We start from the raw sequence: 23310 nt of genomic DNA on the forward strand, positions 1-23310 counted from the left end.
CTGATACATTCAACTTCTTTTTGGTTTACCAATTAAAAATACTCACAGGTGCCCCATTTGGTAAAGAGATGATCAACTGTTGTTTGAGTCCAGTTAGTAATTCGTTCAGACATTGACAGTTCATCGTGCATCACAACTTCTGGCATATCAGCTGTTGGCTTTCCTGAAATGACCACATAAATGTAAACAATACACAACTTTTACAAAGTGGAAATTACAGTAGTCCAACTCCAAGATAAGACACAGTATTTGGCATTAAAACCTTGGTTAATTCAATACCATAGACTATTTTTATATTCTTAGTACATATATAGAAAAATTCTTTTTATTCCACTTCCACTACAGTAGACAGTAACAAGAAATTAGTATCCAATACTAACACAAAAAATGAAAATGTTATTCTAAAAACAGTAAATTAAATATACCAATTAAGAATATACATTATTAAATTCTATACCTGAATAAGTTGTCATCTTCAGCTTAAAATGCATTATACTCACCATGCAGCAACGAGTTCTCATCTTCCCCAGCAAACTGGGCTTGAGGATCAGACAAATGCGCTAGACGACGACCAACAGCTGTTCGAATCTCCTCCGGATTACGCATCTTACGTTCTACCATCACCGCTACAGGAGGATTTCTTTATTAGTGTTATTCTACTTACTTCTACAAAGACCAAAATCACTGTTAATACTCTAATCCTCATTAAAGAGTATGTCCCATATCTAACCCAAGAAATAAAACTACATTATATCCAACACACTATACATTTCTTAATGATTTTGTAGTATTTTGTACAGAGTCCTATATCAACAGTATAATCTATGCATTCAGCACACACTGCATGCATCGCAAAGAAAGACAAAAATAAAACCCTGCACCATGCATGAGGCTCTCATATGAACACTACAGTAATATTGTACTCTATAAATCACAACCAGACTAAATCAACATGGTTGTGTACAAGGGTAAAAACTTCCTCAAAAAGGTTGGGGGGGGGGGGGGGGGGGGGAAAAAAATCAGTTGTTATTGCACAAAATTGCCAAGTCTGTTACATGAATCCTTTGCTACCCTATACCTGAATTGGGCTTCTGCTGCTTCTGCTCACTTTTAAACTTAATGAGCATAATCAACAGCTTGACACTCTCTGCAAGGTCACAGCAAAGAAAACAAATCAACTAAAGCACTGGTAAAGAGGCATCATTTTGGCATTACAAAAAAATTTAAATCAATTCAGTTTTGCACAAACAAGACAGCAACTGAAGGGAACATGTGCAATTTTCTTGCAAATAAGAAAAGCTTCAGACACAAAGAACTACAGCAGTTTTATTACAAAACTGTAAAATAAAAAGCAAGAAAATTATAATATTTTTTGGACTTATCTGCAACTGGTTGTGAAAAAAATGAACTAATAATATGATGCAAAATTGGAGCAATGTTCATCAAAGGTTATGAGGATTTTGAATCGAGTAAAAATTTCCCATAAGCAAAACAATCTATCACTACCCTACCACACTCTGCAAAATTACTTTCAGCACAGCCGTACTGTATCTATAAACTACAAAAAGTTCAGTACTACAAAAATGGACAATTTTTCTCATGCAAAAACTAATGAAACTACTATTGACTCAAAACCTACCATAACTACTTTTTGAGAGCTTACATTATATAGAATGTCTAACATTACTTTTCATACTGTAATGTGTATGTGTGCATCTATTCTATGTAATAAATCTATATTTATATATATATGTATACATACTACGAACAGAACTGGATAAGAGAAAAAAAACAGGTACACATTGCAAGTAATGTAACAAAATAAAGCAAGTAATGAAACAAAATAAAGCAAACTAAATAACCTGTATGAATCCAAATCCAAATATACTACAGATATACTACAATACACTGTCAATTTTTCAAAGTATACTACATGTGGCTACTAATATCATGTGACTCCTCCTGTCAACCCAGCTATACATAGCAGAGGTGGATATCATAGTTTTTAGAAGTCCATCTCACCTGTGTATCTCTTATTGCGTTTGTGGCAGTAGGCAAAGACCACCAGGAAGGAGACAGAGAAGAGCACAGCAGTGAGGGCCATTGCTACGGCCAAACCATCGTAACCAAACATGATCCAGGGCTCTCCAGGGGCATCCCACGTGTCCGGGATAATGGGACAAGAACTGTGACAATCTGCACAAGAGCACGCTACACTCCCCTGAAAGATTGATTGCAAGAGAAGTGGTTACAATGAGAATAAACGACTGGAGATAAAAGGATGGGGGTGGGGGTCATTTTATCAATTTGCTTTCAAGCATGACTCTCCAGTTTACAATAAAATGCAGTTTAGAAAAAGTGTATCAAACTGCTTCACTTCATGAATATCTATGCTCAAGATATGTACTATATATCTATGAAATAAAAATGACACCTTATTAAAATTATATTGACCAAAAGTGTACAACACAAAAATTTACGTCAATTAAATACTGTAAAAAATACATTATTATATACCATGTCTTTTGTTAACTGCAGAAGTTTAAGTGTAAAAAATACATTACTAGTACATACCATGACTTTTGCTAACTGTATTATAAATGATGAATTTGCTAACTAGAAGTTTTGGAAAAAAAAAAATTATCTTTCTTTTTCTCTGAACTGTATCATGCACTCACCTCAAACTCTTCGTGACACGGTTGTGCAGTTTGATTGAGAGGCAAAATGCCCTCTGGAGCATCGTCTTGAGTTTTCAAGTAACGATACTGTATGTTGATAGGGGTGTAAACATTGCTCTTTTTGTCGCCTAAATAATTGAACAGCCTTTCACCTGTGCACTGAGCTGCACCCCAGTCACCACAAAAGAAACCTGAAAGATATTTTCAAATTTACATTTCAAGAAGCTGTTAAGACTAATAGAAATATGAAAGCTCAATTATTATAATTATCTAAAAGATGAACCTTATTAATAAGCATTAAGCCTACAAGGGCCATAGACTTGAAACTCAAGCTTCCAAAGAATAAGGTGTTCATTTGGAAGACGGTAATGGGAAATACAGTAAGAGGAGTTCAGTTATTAGAAAAAAAAGATAAATGAACAAATTAATAAATAAAAATGCTAGTAAAATATCAAAATACAAATTGAATTGTAATAGAGTTGTAATGCATTGCATGGCTGCCTGAACTTCTGAAATTCCAATTGCAATTAAAATATAAATGCTTTTGACGAAACGAAACGGTTCGTTCAAGAATACACATTCTAATCTGTAAATGACATCCATCCTTGTACTTACCCATAACTCGGTCGTTTGTTGATGGTGAGACAACGTCTCGGCAAGAAGCGTAAAGTTTGTCCACAAAGTCTTTGGACATGTAGAATTTCAAGTCAACAAGCATGTTTCCCCCTGTAAAATATGAGCACATTTAGAATAATATGAAGCGCACGTGTGATAAAGGATAAAAATACCTTGGAAGTTCAGGAGAGCAAGGATAACTAACCCCCCCCCCCCCCACAAAAAAAAAAAAAAAAAAAAGCCTGCTTTTCAATTATCAAAATAAAGTAACTACTACACTTCATTTCCCAGCAATAGTCATTTGTAAACACTTGAGCAAAGGGGTTTGTTCTGATGTCTGGAGCCCTCAAACTGAATAAATTTCAAGAGTGAGGATTTCCATGGTATCCCACCAGATTTCAGCCACCATTTCTTGGCTATCCGCAAGTGAATCATTTCTATGATTGTTAATAACTCAGTGCATAAAGAATGCTCTTTACCACATCTTCTAGATTTGTACTAGTTTTAAGGTTAATCCAAGACACCTTACCAAATATACTGGTATACACTAAGGAAAGGGCTCTCACAATTAAATTTCGTTTACTAAATATTCATATTTGCCTTAATAACACTCTTCACTTTAAAAATATTCTTAACATCCTGATAAAATAGTTAGGTTTTCTAATGTGTGTTTATAATGTATTGACTGAGACTGTGCAATGATATAGGGTAAATTTGAAAAGTGACTTCAACATCTGAAATTAATCTAATCACAGTTTTCGAAAAATTGTAATTCGACAGAATATAAAAAAAATATGTATAAATAAGTAAAAACAAATTCCTTCGGGCAATCCCTGTGAGACCTGATAATCTGTTCAGTGGTCTGGTAGAACCGTTTTAATAATATAATAATAATAACAATAATCAGACATCCTTACCCTTCTTGTTCGGACGAGTAGCTGGGACATACTGGACAGGTTCAATGAAGTCCGACTGGTGTGGAGAGCAGGTCATGTAACAGAAAGGTATCCTGATGTTCCTCATACAGGCCGGGCAACGCACCAGGAACATCTTCATCATATCCAACGATCTGGACATCGATTCTGCTTGTCTGTCGTCGCAACAAGTGTTCAGAGTTCCATCGTCCGTCACTGCAGAGCGATAACATGAGAACCATTACTAGTCACAGATGAAAATCATTACTAAGACCATAAAAACTTGAGACACCTTCCACCTTTCAGAAATAAAACATATGATTCTTCCAGTGATAATAAATTACCAATGTATACGTGAAACCAGGGGCAAAAGATGATTGTAAGTTTTCATTGTTCAGAAAAGATAATATGATTTCACAGAGATATTATATGAAAAGGACTAATACCATTATAACTCATGCTAGACATGAGATAGTTTCCACAGCTTAGTAATGAAAGCATGGTCTCCTAGTGATATTAAACTGTTACTATCAGAGTATATATGAATAAGGTTATTTCCTGAAGAAACAGCTACACCTCATGTAAACAAAATACCTAACCCTTGAAATTACAAATGTATATGTACAAAGAAAGGTTCAATCTCTTGAAAGTGAAGCATATTATAGTTTTGTTGATACTTACTGAATTCGGATACCAGCTCCGGACAAGTTTGTGTGAGGATTTTAATTCCCTTGTCTGAGATAGCTTTGGCAGTGCCATTATACCCACAATTGAGATTCCCTCTCTCGTTTGTACCGCACTCTTCGTACCACACACAGCGACCACACTCAACCTGAGGGGGATACAAATTAAAAACATTCATAATATGAAGGCTGAAGTACTTAAAAATAGAAATCATAAATCAAAGTCAAGCTGTGGAACAGTACTTAATACAAATTCAATAAAACACCTGAGCTTCACAATATCATGAAATTCAGCCTTGAAGATGACTTAGGCCTAGCTACAGTACCACACCATCACGTGAAAAATAGACCAAAATATACATAAAATAGTTAAAATAACCTTAACTTCAGTCACTTCCCCAATAGTACAAGTAAGATGGGCTGCACCATATCACGAAATTCAACCTTGAAGATGACATAGGCCTAGCAACTGTATAACACCACCTAGTGCACAAAACAGTACAGAATACGCACAAAATTTTAAAAATAACTTTTAACATCAGTTAAATTTCCAATATGATGTACGAATTATGGAAACGTCTGCATTTACCACTTCATTAACTATGCTATATATACACAAACACACGTAATATATGTTACATTCACAATTTTTTGACTGGTGTTAAATAAATAGCACCTTAGGTTCATCAACTCCAAGCACGACAGATGCATATTATTTAAGTAAACACTTAAATGTAGAGATGTTCAGAAATTAACTTGATAAGCAACATCTAATGCCATTTAAAATTATAATATATGTGAGTATCGTTTACAAAACATCTTGAAACCTGCATAAATTTTTTGTTTTTTCACGGCGAAAATACGAAATAGTATTTAACAGGGCAACAAAATTCAAGTTAACTAAAAGACCACAAAAGTGTAAAGGCAATGAAAGCAAGGAACTGGTTTTTCGTTACTTGAATCATCTTCTACAGCTTGGAGAGGCAACTAACGTGCAAACAATAGTAATGTGTATTGCACGAGCTCCCTTTTCATCTTCCTCTTAGAGGTTGTTGTATCTGAGACTGCCGCATATTTTGGGACAATGCAGCCTTTGTTCGTTGTCCTTCAGTGATTGTGGGTAATCAGAGCAATGTAATAATGAAAAACAGTAATATAGAACATGGCGAAATGGAAGAAGAAACTGATTCTTAAGTGATTTTTTAATGATAACGGAAAATTTTGTAGGTTAATTTACGTATCGCATAGATTGCTTACAAGCAGGGTGTAGAAGCTAAATAACTGGCTACTTTACGTCAATTTTACGAGTATGTATATATATATATTATGATATATATATATATATATATATATATATATATATATATATCAGGAAAGGACTATGAACAACAAAAACAAGAATGGCCACTGCCGCGCAATTCATTGCACATTTTAACTCATATTTATAACGACACATGTTCAACGCCGCCCCTCCCCCCAACTATTAAACAAAGCGGCCATTTAAATATGGCAAGAAACATTACGAGACCGTGGTACGCACCCACGAACGACCAACATGGAAGCCCACAACTATTGATGGCTGGTTTGATTACGATGCTTGCTACATTACACTAAGTCACTAACCTATTTCTAATTCTTTTACATATTCAATGATAGCGTTCTCTGGTGTTCAATAACATCTGGGATTTCTGACTCGCTGGTGGCTTTTAGAGAACGTTTTCAAAGAAATAACTCAAATTTGCGGAAATCCGTAACGGTTACACATGACGTCACCTACGAGAAGAGAGATGACTATGCTGTTACGTCATCGAATATCCATTGCCAATTGTTTAAGGTACACTTACCAAATTTAAGATCATCAAATATTATGAACATTCTACTAATTGTTTGGTGGTACATGTTAGATATAGAGTGTTAGTTACATTAATAATATCAACTGGCAATAAAACTGACTGATAGAAATAAATAGAACTGACAAAAGTGAAACTTATCACAGCAGAGCCATTTCCGAGAGACATGCCGCGTTCGGTTAGGTTGGTACGCCTTGAGTGACGTCATGGTGGCGTGGTTTCGAACATGATGTCACTGTTACAAAGGGAAGTAGATAAAATAGTTGTAAGGCTACTTTTAATAGGATGAGCCATGAATGTTTATTTGGGGTTAATCTAAACGGATAAAATATGAGATTCAAATGTTACGGAGATGTTTATTTTTCAAATTCTTCTTCTCCATTTTAGCTTACAAGGAAAACTGATTGAAAATGTCCAGTCATCATTACGTCTCCAATTTAAATACCAAAGGTGATCCGTACAAGTATCAAAGCTCCCTCCTGTGATACTGATGCTGAATGATTCTCTCTGTTCTCAAAATAACGAGCCTTCTCACTTTCACCTAGCATATTACGGCCTGCGCACCCCCCCCCCTCCCCAACCCCCCACCCCGCTTCCTCCTAAACCCCAAGATGCTGGACTTCCCACTTCTGACAAACACCTGAACTTGGCTGATGTCGTCACAGGGAAGTTATGTATACCTGAGAAGTCGCCATATTTTTTTTTAGTACCACGCATATTTCACTTGGTTTTCCATGGTAATTCCAAGCGAATGTATATCAATTCAGGCTTTTATCTCATTTTACTTAGGAACTAGGCTATTCAAAAAATATTCTAAGAACTTCCTTCCGAGTTCCTAGTAGCCAGGGCATGTATCAAGGGTAGAGGGTTACTCATTACTGATGGCAATTCCCACTTGAGAATGTAGTAATTCCCACATGACAGAGATCTTATCCAAGCAGCTAAGTATTACATCAGCCTTATCGAACAAAACTAACACACCCACCAGCATTTGTTATAGACTAGAATATACAAAATTTCCTTGCCCCACAACGGAGAGTATTTGTCGTGACAATTTCCTCCCGATTACCTGCGTACATTTTCGAACTTGAAAAACTGATAGTGCTTCTAATTTGACGCTTCATGACTATACAGCACTTTGGTGGCAACCACACCGTGCCTACCGATTTCTTTTCAAACCCTCAAACTTCAAAATCGACACAACTTCCACGACGAGATACAACACCATTCAAAGGCTCGACCTAATTCTTCAATTCTGCTTCCTTTAATATGCGGACGCGGTCAGAAATCAGAAATAATTCTGAATGATGACACGCAGGTCTTCTTATGTTCAGTCATTCGGAGCCAGTGCCCAAAAGGTTAATTTTTTCAGCTTGACATTATTGCACGAATGGAAAATTACAGTGGGTTGAAACAGTACGTGTTACAACACACCTGCGTTGACCTCTTTCCTAAATACACATTACTCACTCCTCTGTTACACACACACTCACACACACACAGTACAATTCTTAATACACAAGAAGACATGATGAACACATTCTAACCTAAGACAATTAAACTTTGCTTCACCAACCTGTGGCGGGAGTTTCGTTTGAAACTTTTCAAGCATTTGCTACATGCTTGCTTTCTTTTATTTATAGGCGTTATAATATATATATATATATAATGCCGCTGTAAACTGAAAATCTGTTGTAGACGGTTGTAAATGTTGACCGGTCAGAATTTACAACATTTCTCCACTTCTCCCTCTCCCCCGTGTGTTTGATATATAAAAATTAAGTATCGAACGTGATTGATAGATAGACATTCGCTGGCAATCTGCCGTGTTGCTAAAGAATGAAGAGGCTGTTACTTAACTATATGTCTCTCCTAGACAGACAGACTTGCGTACTGACAAGTAAACCATCCTGGCATATATTTCGACAATGGATCGTTAAAATAACTATGCAGCAATTTGGCACAATGACCACTTGATAATATACCTCGCACTTAACACCTTTATATATAAAAATGCTTATGATTACTTGGATAGTCTAAAAACATTTTTACCCAACTTAACCCGCAACTTACGTAACCAAAAATAAGACAAAATGCAAAGGAGAAAGGAACCATAAAATTTTCGTCCTAAAATAATAATAATAATAATAATAATAATAATAATAATAATAATAATAATAATAATAATAATAATAATAATAACAATAATTTCACCACGTCAAACAGCCCTTAGTAGATCGGACTTATCAACACCCATCACAATTGCTGTTGCAAATATTTGGTGCTATTCATTATCTATTACCTTTGTGAGTGACAGACAGACCACGCAAGGTCACACGGCAATGAAGGCTCCTCCATTCCGTTAGTCTCTCTTCTCCTGCAGAAGGACACATGATATGCGTTCTCACGAAGAACCGTTCATTATACAATATTTCTTAAGTCTTCCTTTCGATGTCAATGAGTTTAAGAGCATTCTCTCTCTCTCTCTCTCTCTCTCTCTCTCTCTCTCTCTCTCTCTCTCTCTCTCTTTCCATTTGCGGACAGTGTTTTCTCATTTTTACATTGGAAAATGGAAACATTTTTCAAATTAATATCCCCTCCCTCTCTCTCTCTCTCTCTCTCTCTCTCTCTCTCTCTCTCTCTCTCTCCTTCCATTTACGGGCAACTTTTCATTTACAACGTTTTTTCACTCTTACATTGGAAAAAGGAAAAATGTTTCAAATTAATACTCTCTCTCTCTCTCTCTCTCTCTCTCTCTCTCTCTGATATACATTCACACAAACAGGAGTATATAAGAGGCTGAATAGCAGTGCGTCAAAACTCTGGCACACAATGAGCTATTCTATGCAAATTTTCTACAGAGAGAGAGAGAGAGAGAGAGAGAGAGAGAGAGAGTCAACAATATACAAGACTTCCACAAATAATGCTTAGGACAGCTTGTGCAATCTAGTTCACAGGTAAAATGTGGACAACAAAAAGAAGACAAAAAAAATAAAAAAAATAAATAAAAAATTACAAATAACTATTTCCCAATTAATCTCTGATAACCAAAGGCGAGGATAATGAATGTCCTCTGTGAAACACTGAATGGTGAAAAATGGGACGCTGAGATACGACAAACTCTGGCTGACGTATAGTAAAACGTCTAACAGATCAATACCAGGTGCCTTACAGACCTTACCTTACAGACCTTACATCTTGTTCGGGTTGCCCCAGGTCCCTCAGTGTGAGGCACCTCTAATGTCTACCAGAGAGTTGCTAGTACATCTTCCGGTATATTTTGCATCTTCCAATCTTGGATGGTCTGGGATGCAGTTTAGATATTTGTCGAGCTTATTCTTAAACACATCTACGCTCACTCCTGATATATTCCTCAGATGAGCTGGCAACGCATTGAATAGACGCTGCATTATCGATGCTGGTGCGTAGTGGATTAATGTCCTGTGTGCTTTCCTTATTTTTCCTGGTATAGTTTTGGGCACTATTAATCTACCTCTGCTTGCTCTTTCTGATATTTTTAGTTCCATGATATTTTCTGCTATTCCTTCTATCTGTTTCCATGCCTGAATTATCATGTAGCGTTTTCTCTTCTCCTTTTTCTAGACTATATATTTTATGAATTGTAGTCTTTCCCAGTAGTCAAGGTCTTTAACTTCTTCTATTCTAGCTGTAAAGGACCTTTGTACACTCTCTATTTGTGCAATATCCTTTTGATAGTGTGGGTACCATATCATATTGCAATATTCAAGTGGACTACGAACATATGTTTTATAAAGCATAATCATGTGTTCAGCTTTTCTTGTTTTGAAGTGCCGTAACAACATTCCCATTTTTGCTTTACATTTTGCCAACAGAGTTGCTATTTGATCATTGCATAACATGTTCCTATTCATCATCACACCAAGGTCTTTAACTGCTTCCTTATTTGTGATTGTCTCATTATTAGTCCCTTATATGCATATAGCTTTCTTTCTCTGTCTCCATAATTTATTGATTCAAATTTATCAGAGTTAAATACCATCCTATTTACCTCTGCCAATCATATACTTTGTTAAGGTCTCTTTGTAGAGCGTTCCTATCTTCAATCACAAGTAATTTCTCTACTTATTCTTGTGTCATCTGCGAAACTACTCACTACCGAATCCTTAACATTATTGTCTATGTCTTCAATCATAATAACAAACAGTATTGCAGCTAACACCGTACCTTGCGGCACACCGGATATTACCTTGGCTTCATCCGATTTCTCGTCGTGTTGCAATAACTATCTGTTTCTGTTGTGTAAAAATTCTTTTAACCATCTTCCTACTTTATCCACGATTATTGTGTTTTCTATTTTTCTTCGCTAATATACTATGGTCTACTTTATCAAAAGCTTTTGCAAAGTCTAAATAAACCACATCTGTTTCATTTCCGCTTTTCATATTTTTGAATATGTTCTCACGGTGTGGACTAACAGTTGGGTTTGTGTACTTTTTCCAGGGTACGAAACCATGTTGTCCTTTATTAAACAAATTATTTTTTATTAAATGTTTCATAATATTTTTCTTCATTACCCTTTCATACACTTTCATAATATGTGATGTTAGACTCACAGGCCTATTAATTACTTGCCTCTAGTCTTGATCCACTTTTGAAAGTAGGGGTAATATATGCTAATTTGTGCTCATCATAAATCTTGCCTGTATCTACACTTTGTCTTAATAATATTGCAAGTGGCTTTGCGATAGAATGAACTACTTTCTTTAACAAAATAGCAGGAATTCCCATCAGGCCCTGCAGCAGCTCCATTTTTAATTTCATTAATAGCCTGCACAATATCAGCTTCATTAATATCTATGTCAGCTAAATATTCACTATTTTCATCCCTTACTTCTATATTCATTATCTTCATTTATTCTTCTTAGGGTGGAATTCTCTCTATATCGTTCTGCCAGTATGTGGCAAATTTCCTTTTTTTCATTCGTTAATCTCCCTTCAATTCTTAGAGGGCCTATTTCTATTCTTCTTTTATTCATCTTCTTCGCATATGAGTATAATAGTTTTGGGATTTTGCTTGATATTTAATAGGGTTTTTTCTTTCCAAGTCCCGTTTTTCATTTTCTTTTGATTGTATAATCTTTTTGTTCTGCATTTTCTATCTTACTTTTTAGTTCTATAACTTTCCATGCATTTTTTTTTTTTTGCTAGACCTTTTTTTCCACTTTCTGATTTTCTGGAACAAGATCCTTCTGTCTCTTGGGTATGCATGACTGATGTGTTTACTTTTCTTCTTCGGTATATATTTATCCACTATTTTCTCTAATATTTTATATAATATCTCCGTATTTACCTTTATGTCATCACTTACGAAAATATTATCCCAATCTTTGTTTAATTCTTCATTTATTTCTGACCATTTTATATTTTTACTGTAGAAGTTGTATTTTCCATATTCCTTCCCACTTTTCATTTCTTGCTTATCTCTGTTTTCACTTGCTTTGGAATGGACTGTTAATTCTATGACATTATGGTCTGAAATACTCGCATTATAAACTATTATTTCTTTAACATAATTCATCTCGTTCACAAATACTAGGTCTAAAGTATTTTCCTTTCTTGTTGGCAGGTGATTTATTTGTTGAATGTTGTATTCTAGTAGCATATCTAATAGCTTTTCGAATTGCCTCTTATCTTCTGCACTACTATTACTCTCTTTTTTATATGTATAAGTACATCCACAATCTCCTATTCGTTCTTTCCAGGTCTACGAAGGAAAGTTGAAGTCTCCAGATAGGAGAATGTCCCAGTCCTTGTGATTTCTACATATATCATCCAATTTTTCTATTATTAAGTCAAACTCTTTAGTATTAGGAGAGAGAGAGAGAGAGAGAGAGAGAGAGAGAGAGAGAGAGAGAGAGAGAGAATTATCTTTCGACTGGTTTTGAAACACCCTGTGTGCGAGGAGGATTACCTCGTCGAGGTCACTATAACGGAAAATGAAACATTCATGTCTAGTGCTCTCTCTCTCTCTCTCTCTCTCTCTCTCTCTCTCTCTCTCTCATTATATAATATATATATATATATATATATATATATATATATATATATATATTATAAATATGTGTGTGTAATATATATGTATACATATTCATACTACATACACATATACATGTATGGATATGAATATTTATATATGCGTATATGCAACCAACAACAGTCGACTAACGACCCGGTAAATAAATCACCACTTATGTCAACAGAGTCACAATGAGTTCCACGTACGGGATTCGACGCCAGAAAAACACCCAGTTCAATCATTAATCATTACAAAGCCTTCTTATATACTCTTTTCAACAGCTTTCTTCTGCTGGGTCAGGCACTGATTTCTCTCGTGTGTGTCATCACGAATGATTGAGTTATTGGTACTAAAACTGGCGTTACAATGACATCAATAAGCTAGCTAAGGAATTATATGATTCCTGTACAATTCGCAGTCAAACAATTCAAGACAAAGAATTATCTGATTTTAAAAATAACTCCTTCAATTCACATATTATTATTAATAATATTGTTATTCTTTAAATGTCCACAATAAACATAGAAAAAAAATTATATACAAAATAATTATAAAGTGCCCACACATATAAGAAATAAACATAAAAATCATGATATACAAAATAATGAAATAATTTCCGTATATTAAATATAACAAAATTAATTATGTACAAAAAATTATATAATGCCAATATATATATAAAAAAACAATTATATACACAATAATTATATAATGAACACATACAAAAAGCAAACATTTGAAAGTAATGACATAAAACACCATATAACAATGTCCGCATGAAAAAAACCATTATAAACAAAATAATTATATAATGTCCGCATATATAAAAAATAAACATATAAACATAACTATATACAAAATAATTATATAATGTCCACATACATAAAAAATAAACATAAAAACAACTTTATACAAAATAATTATATAATGCCAGCGCGTACAAAAAAAAAAAACAAAACACACACACACACAATCCACTGGCACAACACAGCAAACAAACAGAGTAATAACGAACAAAGAAGATAAACAAATGGTCCAATTTACGAAGGGTTTGATTCTATATAGCTTTCTGGGAAGACAGAACCTTATCTTCTTCTTCTTCTTCCTATTTTTTTCCACCCATACAAGATGGAGCAAAAAATGACACTCACAGCTGCCCGTACCGATGGCCTTCAGAATGAAAAAAAAAAAAAAAAAACATTACCTTTATCTAGTTTTCTGTAAAAGAAAACTATTGTTCCGACACTGTCTGTCCGTCCGCCCCCCCAGATCTTAAAAACTACTGTGGCTAGAGGGCTGCAAATTGGTTCTACGTTGATCATCCACCCTCCAATCATCATGCATACCAAATTGCAGCCCTCTACCCTCAGTAATTTTTTTTCTTTTTTTAAATCTAAGATTAAAGTTAGCAATAATCGTACTTCTGGCAGCATTATAGCTACCAACAACATATGCCAATATCGGACCGTGGCTGAGTTTTCATGGTCTGCGGCTGAGGCCACCACCGGACAGAAGATTCGATTGCGCCGAAAAAAATTCTGCACATTTATTATTTGTTTATTACTTGTTTACATGGAAAAATTACGTAAAAATGACATGAAAGATGGACTAAAATTATGAATAATAATCAACGCATAATTATTCGTAATAATTATATCATTTTAGGTGAGGAAGATGATTTATTTTGATGTTAACTGGCACCTGTCATCATCAACCGAGTTATGTACCGTAGCTGAGGACAAAAACGATTCTGGCACAGAGAGAAATGTTTAGGAGAAGCAAGGAGCCACCCGTACACAAACATGTAAACATACAGATATTTAGACACGTGAATACATAGACAACATATAAATATATCTATATATAAACACACACACACACACACATATATATATTAAATATATATATATAAAATTTTAAAACATTCTCAGGCGCAAAAGTTCACAATCAAAACTCTCTCTCTCTCTCTCTCTCTCTCTCTCTGCCTGCTTTATAGACCTGCCATGTAGTGTGTGTGTGGACTTGTATATCAAACCGTCAAAAGGACTATGCCTTCGGACATTTGAGCTCTACAGAGTATCGACCAGACCAGGCTGCTGACTGAAGCCGGTGGAGAGAGAGAGAGAGAGAGAGAGAGAGAGAGAGAGAGAGAGAGAGAGAGAGAGAGTATGCAAGGGGGGGAGGCGGGGTGGAAGGGAAGGGACGGTAAGCACTAGGGGAAGAGTGAGACTAGAAGGGATTAGAAGGGAATATGTGATAAAGGAATGGAAAGGCAAAATCGATAACTGTGGATGAAGACAGCTTGCGAGAGAGAGAGAGAGAGAGAGAGAGAGAAGAGGAATGTTATGCAAGACTGAATGGAAGGTAGAAAGAATACGAAGAGAAATAACAGAGGTGGGAGATCGAGGAACAGTGGGACTCACTGTTCAATATTCATGAATATTACGGGTAGCCTACTGCCAGCACGGGCTCTTGGTGAGTTATCAAGCCTCCGTGTTCCCTGGGACCAATCAAGACACATTTTTAACGAGAGAGAGAGAGAGAGAGTCAACGACGCGTACAGACAAACACCAATTTCCAAATGTTAAGGGTGACTGGGAAGAGAAAATAATCTCATGAAAGCGCTGCTAAATATAGAAAGGGCTCTCTCATTTACCCAAGGATCTCAAAACAAACGTATATTCGGTGTTAAAACACAATGAAATTCAACCGGCCTCACCGAGAGAACGCGCCCGCTGTGGTGGAGTGCAAAACGGGTACTCGGGAATAAAATGCTTCAATTATTTCCAGCACTCTGGCGACACACAATGATCCGTATCTCAGAGAATATGAAAAGGTTGACCCTCAACAAAAGACCTTGACACCAGCGATAAAAGACACTAAATACGCGCGCATTGCGTAACAAACGAAAAATGGCGGACTGCCATCAGAAATATCACAAAAGAAGAATAAATCCTATTTGGAGAAGAGTGCCATTGATTTCGAACAAAAAGGTTCGTTCAACAAAAGGGTCCGATGTCATCGACTGACGTCATTAAGACGTCCACCAGTTCATTTGACTTCAAACTCTCCATGTACCGCCTTCGACCACATAAAAGGAGACACACACACACACACACACCCTACTTGTTACCCTGAAGGAGGAGACACATAAGGGCAACTTGAATTAAATTTGTCCTTTTGACCATTCTCAACACCAGCTAGGGTATGTAAGAGGCGGCCCAGGGGTCGCTCTGCCCCGCCCCATTTGGTATCTGTCTCTGTGAGAAGCTCAGAGAGAGAGAGAGAGAGAGAGAGAGAGAGAGAGAGAGAGAGAGACCCGCATCTCTTATATTCACCAGGCCCACGGCAGTGTGTCACCACGGGAAACATAAAAAGGACCATAACTCCCCCCCCCCCCCCCCCCCCCCCAATTCAGATTGAGCAGAACTAACTTCAGTCTCCACCTCTTTTTTTTTTTTTTATGGCGGGAAACATGGTATCTCATTCTGGCAAATAAACCGTCCCATTGTGCTCCGGGATTCCTCTTGGAGACTGGGCTCCTTTCTAACCAAGGGCAAGAGGGCGACACGAAGCCAGAGTGTCAACTCTTCGGGGGCTCTTGGAGACACTTCGCGATTTGCGTAAGAGAGTTTTGGAAGGATAATTTGCGGGAGTCGTCTGGGGTTACTGATCAATGAATTGCGGTTTTGTATTCATATAACGGTTGAAAATTCACAAAACTGAACTGAAGGAATAAAAAAATAATCAATAACAAGAAGTTACACAACTTATATTCCACTCCATGCTTCGTTTCGTTTCAAGGTCAAATCTCGGGCTGAAAACACGACTGACTCTCTCTCTCTCTCTCTCTCTCTCTCTCTCTCTCTCTCTCTCTCTCTCTCTCTCTCTCTCTCTCTATATATATATATATATATATATATATATATATATATATATATATATATATATACTATTACACGAACGCGCACACACACATACAGGAATATACGTATGACTGAACGGAATACGCCATACTTGCTTTTCATTCGCCAACAAAAATATAAATAAATCAATCGACAAATAAAAGAAAACAAAATTAGTCACCAGCGAGAGATATAATTCGCTAAATGGAACACAGGCTCGTTCTCGCATCTGCTACATATTTAAAACGACAATAATGTGAATATCCCCGCGGGACTCAAAGAATAATGGAAGCGACCTCTGACATACATCTCTCTCATTTGTTCATTTCCGCGAATGACTTTTCAACGTGGAATTTAAAAAAAAATGCTTTTATGTTCTGAAGAGTCGATCGTTGGTACAACGACCGTAAAGATTTTTCTGGAATTGTAAATGTTCTTGATTAAAGTGGATACACTTCAAAACACCTCTATAAGTTCGTGTATAGATTTTAGGTCTTATTTTTTCTTTTTTAAACAAGCCTATGAAACGTAGATACCATATTTTCGAAATTCCAGTAGATTTTATAACTTTCTTTTACTTTTTTTTTAAATAAACTTATGAAATTTAGGTGCAAGTCAAACCGTTGCTATGAATTCTATTAATTCCTGCGCACTTCAGATTTTGTTTTTTAAATGAACTTATGAAACTTAGATACGCGTAAAACCGCCTCTATAAATTCTTGTAGACTTTAGATTTTATTTACTTAATAAACCTATAAAACTTAGTTACACGTCAAACCGATTCTATGAATTCCATTAACTCCTGCAAATTTCAGATTTTATTTTTTAAATAAACCTATGAAACTTAGATAGGCGTAAAACAAGCACTATATATTCCTGTAGATTTTTTATTCTTTAATAAAACTATGAAATTTAGCTACACGTCAAACCGATTCCATGAATTCTATAAATTCCTGCAGATTTCAGATTTTAAGTTTTTAAATAAAGCTAAGAAACTTACCTAGGCCTAAAACCATTTCTATAAATTCCTGTGGATTTCAGATATTAATTCTAAATTTAGTTAAATTTAGTTACACATCAAACCAGTTCTACAAATTCTATATATTCCAGCAAAATTTCAAAATTTATTTTTCAAATAAACCTATGAAACTTAAGATACGCGTAAAACCAGCTATAAATTCCCGCAGATTTTAGATTTTATTTATTTTTAAACCTATAAAACTCATACAAGTCGAACCAATTCTTTGAAAACTAAAAATTCTTGCAAATTTCAGAATTTATTTTTCAAACAAACCTATAAAACTCATACAAGTCGAACCAATTCTATGAAACCCAATAATTCTTGCAAATTTCAGAATTTTTTTTTTAAAACAAACCTATGAAATTCTCATACACGTCCAAACAGTTCTATGAAACCTACAAATTACTGCAAATTTCAGAATTTATTTTTTTCAAAACAAACCTCCAAAGCTTTTAAGGAACAATATCCATGCTTGGTTAATGTTAAGAAATACTCAAAGCAGATGCTTCTACGAACTCCTGTAGACTTTACAGGAATGATCCGGTACACAGGAGTGTGTCACCGTGTAAACACACACACACACGCACATATACACACGCCAAAAGTGAATACGTGCTCCAATGCGGGGACAGGACCTCTGTCACACCTTGCCAAGGAATTCGAAATAAAAAAAATGCCATCTTGAATTATAAATAAATATTATAAACCATGTTTTTGGCTAAATGTTGAATTTTTATGGTTAGGATAATAATAATAATAATAATAATAATAATAATAATAATAATAATAATAATAATAATTTATAAACTGAGTATGAGTAACAAAACTCGCACACACACATAGATACACAAACATTTTATGTGTGTGTGAGCGCGCACGCGCACGTTTAACACAACTAAATTGTGCCAGAAACTGGAACTCGTCATGTGAACAACGAAGAACCATAGCAACAGCTTTGAAATAACCCTGTCCGGCGCCAGCCGCCAGGGTTTCATGAAGAATCTCTCTCTCTCTCTCTCTCTCTCTCTCTCTCTCTCTCTCTCTCTCTCTCTCTCTCTCTCTCTCTCTCTCTCTCTTAACCGGTCAAGTTCGGTGACTCAGGGTTCAAAGACAAGCAGCTGATCTCGTCAATCAAAGAAGCAAAGAAATCGAGATGATGTCTTTTATATCCTTTGATTCGGTAATATTTAGGGTTCATCTAACCTAAATGGATAAAGGAGAAGCTTTGCCAGAGAGAGAGAGAGAGAGAGAGAGAGAGAGAGAGAGAGAGAGAGCTCATAGTCACGAGACTTCGTAAACTGAAACACAGTAACTGAATGCATAACACGGCAAATTCTGTTGTATTTTATCATATGAGAGAGAGAGAGAGAGAGAGAGAGAGAGAGAGAGAGAGAGAGATGAACTAAATATACACAGGAATGAAAACCACATACCTTGTCTGGGTAATGGACGTTGGTTTGGAAGGAGGACAAAAATGGCCATTTTATCACGCACGCTATTAGGATTAATGCTCTCTCTCTCTCTCTCTCTCTCTCTCTCTCCACTCAAATACATATAAAGAAGGAAAGATACCATGCCAAAAAAAAAAAAAAAAAAAAAAAAAGGGGGGGGGGGGGGGGGGGGCGGGGGGGGGGGGGGGGGGGGGGGGAAATAAGCTATGACGAAGACCCCTAGCTTAATGTACTGAATGACTGTGGGAATTTCGGGCACTGGCGATGCCCAGAATACCATTAGTCACCCGCCAGTTAGTAATTTTCCAATTGATCCCCTTGAGAATGCGTCGTAAATACGAATTACTTCGCACTTAAGTACAGTGACAACGGAAATAAAAGCAGGGCGTTCATTAACTGTCAAGGCTTTCCCTTGAGATAAGTACGTATATATGCATCCTTTAGTTTAGATCACATCCCGTTTCGACGGGCTCCTCTCATTCTCTGCATGAATGCGGAGTACTCAAGTTTCACACACACACACACACACACACACACACACACACACACACACACACACACACACATATATATATATATATATATATATATATATATATATATATATATATATATAACACAATGATCTCTTAACATCTCAATTGAAACTTCACAAATTTCTATATACATCCGTCACTACAAAGCCTCGAACCACACGGAGAGGATGAGAGAGAGAGACTGTCTGTGGAGAGAGAGAGATGAGGATCTGAGATGAGAGAGAGAGAGATGAGAGAGAGAGGAGGAGAGGAATTTGAGAGAGAAGAGAGAGAGAAGAATCGGTTCACAAAGTCTGTCATATGCGTTTAATTACTCAAGTTCTCCTGAACTCAACAAGTACACTTTATGTCAATTATCTACCAAACTCACCAATTACTTTAGAATTTTGAAACTTAAAAGGCATAAATACGACACTGAGAAACTCAAATATATCCAGATACCTTTGGCATCTTCCCGTGAATAAAAATGGATGCTGCATCAGTTCAATAAAAGCCCCCTACATCCGTTTTAATGTATTTACCCCGAACGCAACAATCCAATATATGTAATTTTACTCTGACAAAATCCACATATGTGAAAAAAAACTTGGGGTCACTGAACGACAACGAACTTTAAACCAAAAACAAACTAAGAGAGATTCCCATAAGCAGGTTAGCTAGACAGAACGTGCACTACATGTTACACAGGCCTATAAACCAGAACAGTCATTTAGGCCCTAAGCCGGAAACGAATCCCTATGCAAACACGGTTTCATTCTTTCGAAGGCTAAAAACAGATAGCATCCAAACCGTGAGTTCCGAAAAAACACGAAACGGAATTTGCTGTTCGACTTTGTCAATCAGATCATAGGAGACACATACATCGCATTATTTTGAAATTACTCACGTATTCCGGGGAGCAAATCCCCACCAGATTTTTTGCCATGCCGCTAGGTTAGGTTAGGTGAGCTTAGGTTAGGTTAACTTTACTCCTCAAACAAATGAGATTATTTAAAAAAAAAATTCTATGATTCGTTTTTGAGATATGGCGGCGTCCCACTGTTCTCAGGGAACTAACCGGAACCCGAGTGTGAAAATGTATAGAAAACGATGTATATAAATGTGTGTGTGTGTGTTAAATATGCTAAAGTATCAGAGGTGAAATGAAACACTGGGTTTATAATATCCTAACCGGTTTCGTATGTTGTTTTGCCCGTGTTGCAACAGCATGTCCACTCTCTCTCTCTCTCTCTCTCTCTCTCTCTCTCTCTCTCTCTCTCTCTCTCTCTCTCTCTCATATATTTATAATATATGTGTGTGTGTGTGTTGTGTGTGTGTGGGTGTGTCGAAAGAGAGGGAGAGGGAGAGAGCATAGGTATGCATTTGCAGGAAATGAAGTAAAGACTGCCAGAAAATGGATAGTTACAAGATTTCTCAAGTATCCAGATATTTTGGTTGCATATACATCATATTTATACAGCATATATATATATATATATATATATATATATATATATATATATATATATATATATATATATATATAAACACACACACACACACACACACACAAGACAGAGACAGATCGATCAGCATGTAGTACCCACTCACAAGGGGCTCACAAAGACCCACACCAGCATAAACAAGGTCGATGGTTCTGTCCATGGCACCAGTTTTACGACCCAGCTATTGGCATGACCAGGACACACACACAACCTTGCAACGCCTCCAACAGCAAACCCCATTCAAGGAGGATCCCTCCTCCAAGAATGTCTGCTATAAATGGGACACCCCCTGCTTCATTTTTCTGCATAAATAAGGATACATAAGAATACATAATGTTTTTATTTTATTTTATTTCTACCTATAGAATGTTTGAATTAAGTTGACCATTTCCTTTATTAGTTACAATCTTCCGTGCAAAATGCTTTTCTAGTATTTTCATTTTTGCATGTATACCGATACATTATTAGTTTATATTTTCTTATCGAAGAACGCTTGATTCAAGTAAATACTTTTCCTATGATAAATATCCTTAAATTTCTATTGCCTAAATTATGCATGATATTACATGCAATATCTTTCTTTGATTCCTTCCTTAATTTCTTTCTTAAATAACAATACATAATACTTAAAGGAATAATTCTCATTTTAATAATCTTCTTCACTAGTTTCAATTGTCTAATTATGTTGGATCTGATGTGCATTTTATCTATTATTATTATTCAGAACATGAACCCTATCCATATAAAACAAGCCCACTAACGGGGCCACTGACTTGAAATTCAAGCTCCCAAAGAATATGGTGTTCTCATTTGAAAGAAATAACACTCAATAACTACAACTAATAACACACTAATAACAATTAATTGTTGTTGCTCATCGAGAAACGTCACCCACAAAACGAAAGAAGATTCTGATTGTGCCGATAATCGATGAAAGACGATGTTGGCTACCGATGATCGATAGAGTCAAAAGTTGCATTACGAAACTACGAAAAGGCGAATTCGTGAATTACTTAATAGCGCAGAGACCTGGAACCTGGATGTCTCTCACTTAATAGTGCAGAGACCTGGAACCTGGAAGTCCCTTCACTTAACAAAGCAGACCTGGAACCTGGAAGTCTCTTCACGTAATAGCGCAGAGACCTGGAACCTGGAAGTCACCACTTAATAGCGTAGAGACCTGAACTGGATGTCTCTCCATTTAATAGTGCAGAGACCTGGAACCTGGAAGTCTCTTCACTTAACAAAGCAGACCTGGAACCTGGAAGTCTCTTCACTTAACAAAGCAGACCTGGAACCTGGAAGTCTCTTCACGTAATAGCGCAGAGACCTGGAAACCTGGAGTGTCTTCACTAATAGCGCAGAGACCTGGAACCTGGAAGTCTCTTCACGTAATAGTGCAGAGACCTGGAACCTGGAAGTCTTTTCACTTAATAGCGCAGAGACCTGGAACCTGGAAGTCTCTTCACTTAATAAAGCAGAGACCTGGAACCTGGAAGTCTCTTCACTTAATAGCGCAGAGACCTGGAACCTGAAGTCTCTTCACTTTATAGCGCAGACCTGGAACCTGGAAGCCTCTTCACCTAATAAAGCAGAGGCCTGGAACCTGAATTACCAGACTCTTTTCTTGTCGATAACATATTCCGCCAACGAGAGAGAGAGAGAGAGAGAGAGAGAGAGAGAGAGAGAGAGAGAGAGAGAGAGAGAGAGAGAGGAATTTGCAGCAAATGTAAACTAACCTTCTACCAGCAAACAAGGTAAAATGAGAGCGCCCTCGAGATAAACAAACCCACCTGGTAACAACGAGAGAGAGAGAGAGAGAGAGAGAGAGAGAGAGAGAGAGAGAGAGAGAGAGAGAGAGAGAGAGAGAGAGAGGTTTCAACAGTCAAAGGTGACAGCCTCAAATTGCCTGACAGAATTCCGAATATATTAACTTCGATGAGACATATTCGTCTATGTGATATCGGGGGAAAAATGCCTGTCTAATAAGACTAACACTGTCCATAAGCTACACTGCAAATCTCTCCCTGTCTTCCCCCTCAGTCCTATACGAGCGACCTTGGCTCTGAAATCAATAACTGTTACCTGTACAAGCCACACCTACCGGCACGGATT

General features: G+C 36.5%; 1 protein-coding gene across 2 annotated transcripts in view; it reads right to left on the reverse strand.

The window, feature by feature from the left end:
* LOC135219950 (NPC intracellular cholesterol transporter 1-like) overlaps window positions 1–23310 on the reverse strand; it is a 153339-nt gene that overhangs the window by 15954 nt on the left and 114075 nt on the right. Inside the window, exons 2-9 of one of the 2 annotated variants that reach the window (XM_064257195.1) lie at window positions 4889–5039; window positions 4211–4423; window positions 3294–3404; window positions 2679–2869; window positions 2023–2221; window positions 1079–1147; window positions 501–626; window positions 47–163 (exon numbers count right to left, since the gene is read on the reverse strand). In XM_064257195.1, coding sequence (XP_064113265.1) covers window positions 47–163; window positions 501–626; window positions 1079–1147; window positions 2023–2221; window positions 2679–2869; window positions 3294–3404; window positions 4211–4423; window positions 4889–5039 — 1177 coding nt within the window. The remainder of the gene's footprint in view (window positions 1–46; window positions 164–500; window positions 627–1078; window positions 1148–2022; window positions 2222–2678; window positions 2870–3293; window positions 3405–4210; window positions 4424–4888; window positions 5040–23310) is intronic. The other variant, XM_064257196.1, reaches the window with a different exon arrangement.

The sequence above is a fragment of the Macrobrachium nipponense genome, chromosome 1, assembly GCF_015104395.2.
Source record: "Macrobrachium nipponense isolate FS-2020 chromosome 1, ASM1510439v2, whole genome shotgun sequence".
Taxonomy (NCBI): Eukaryota; Metazoa; Arthropoda; class Malacostraca; order Decapoda; family Palaemonidae; genus Macrobrachium; species Macrobrachium nipponense.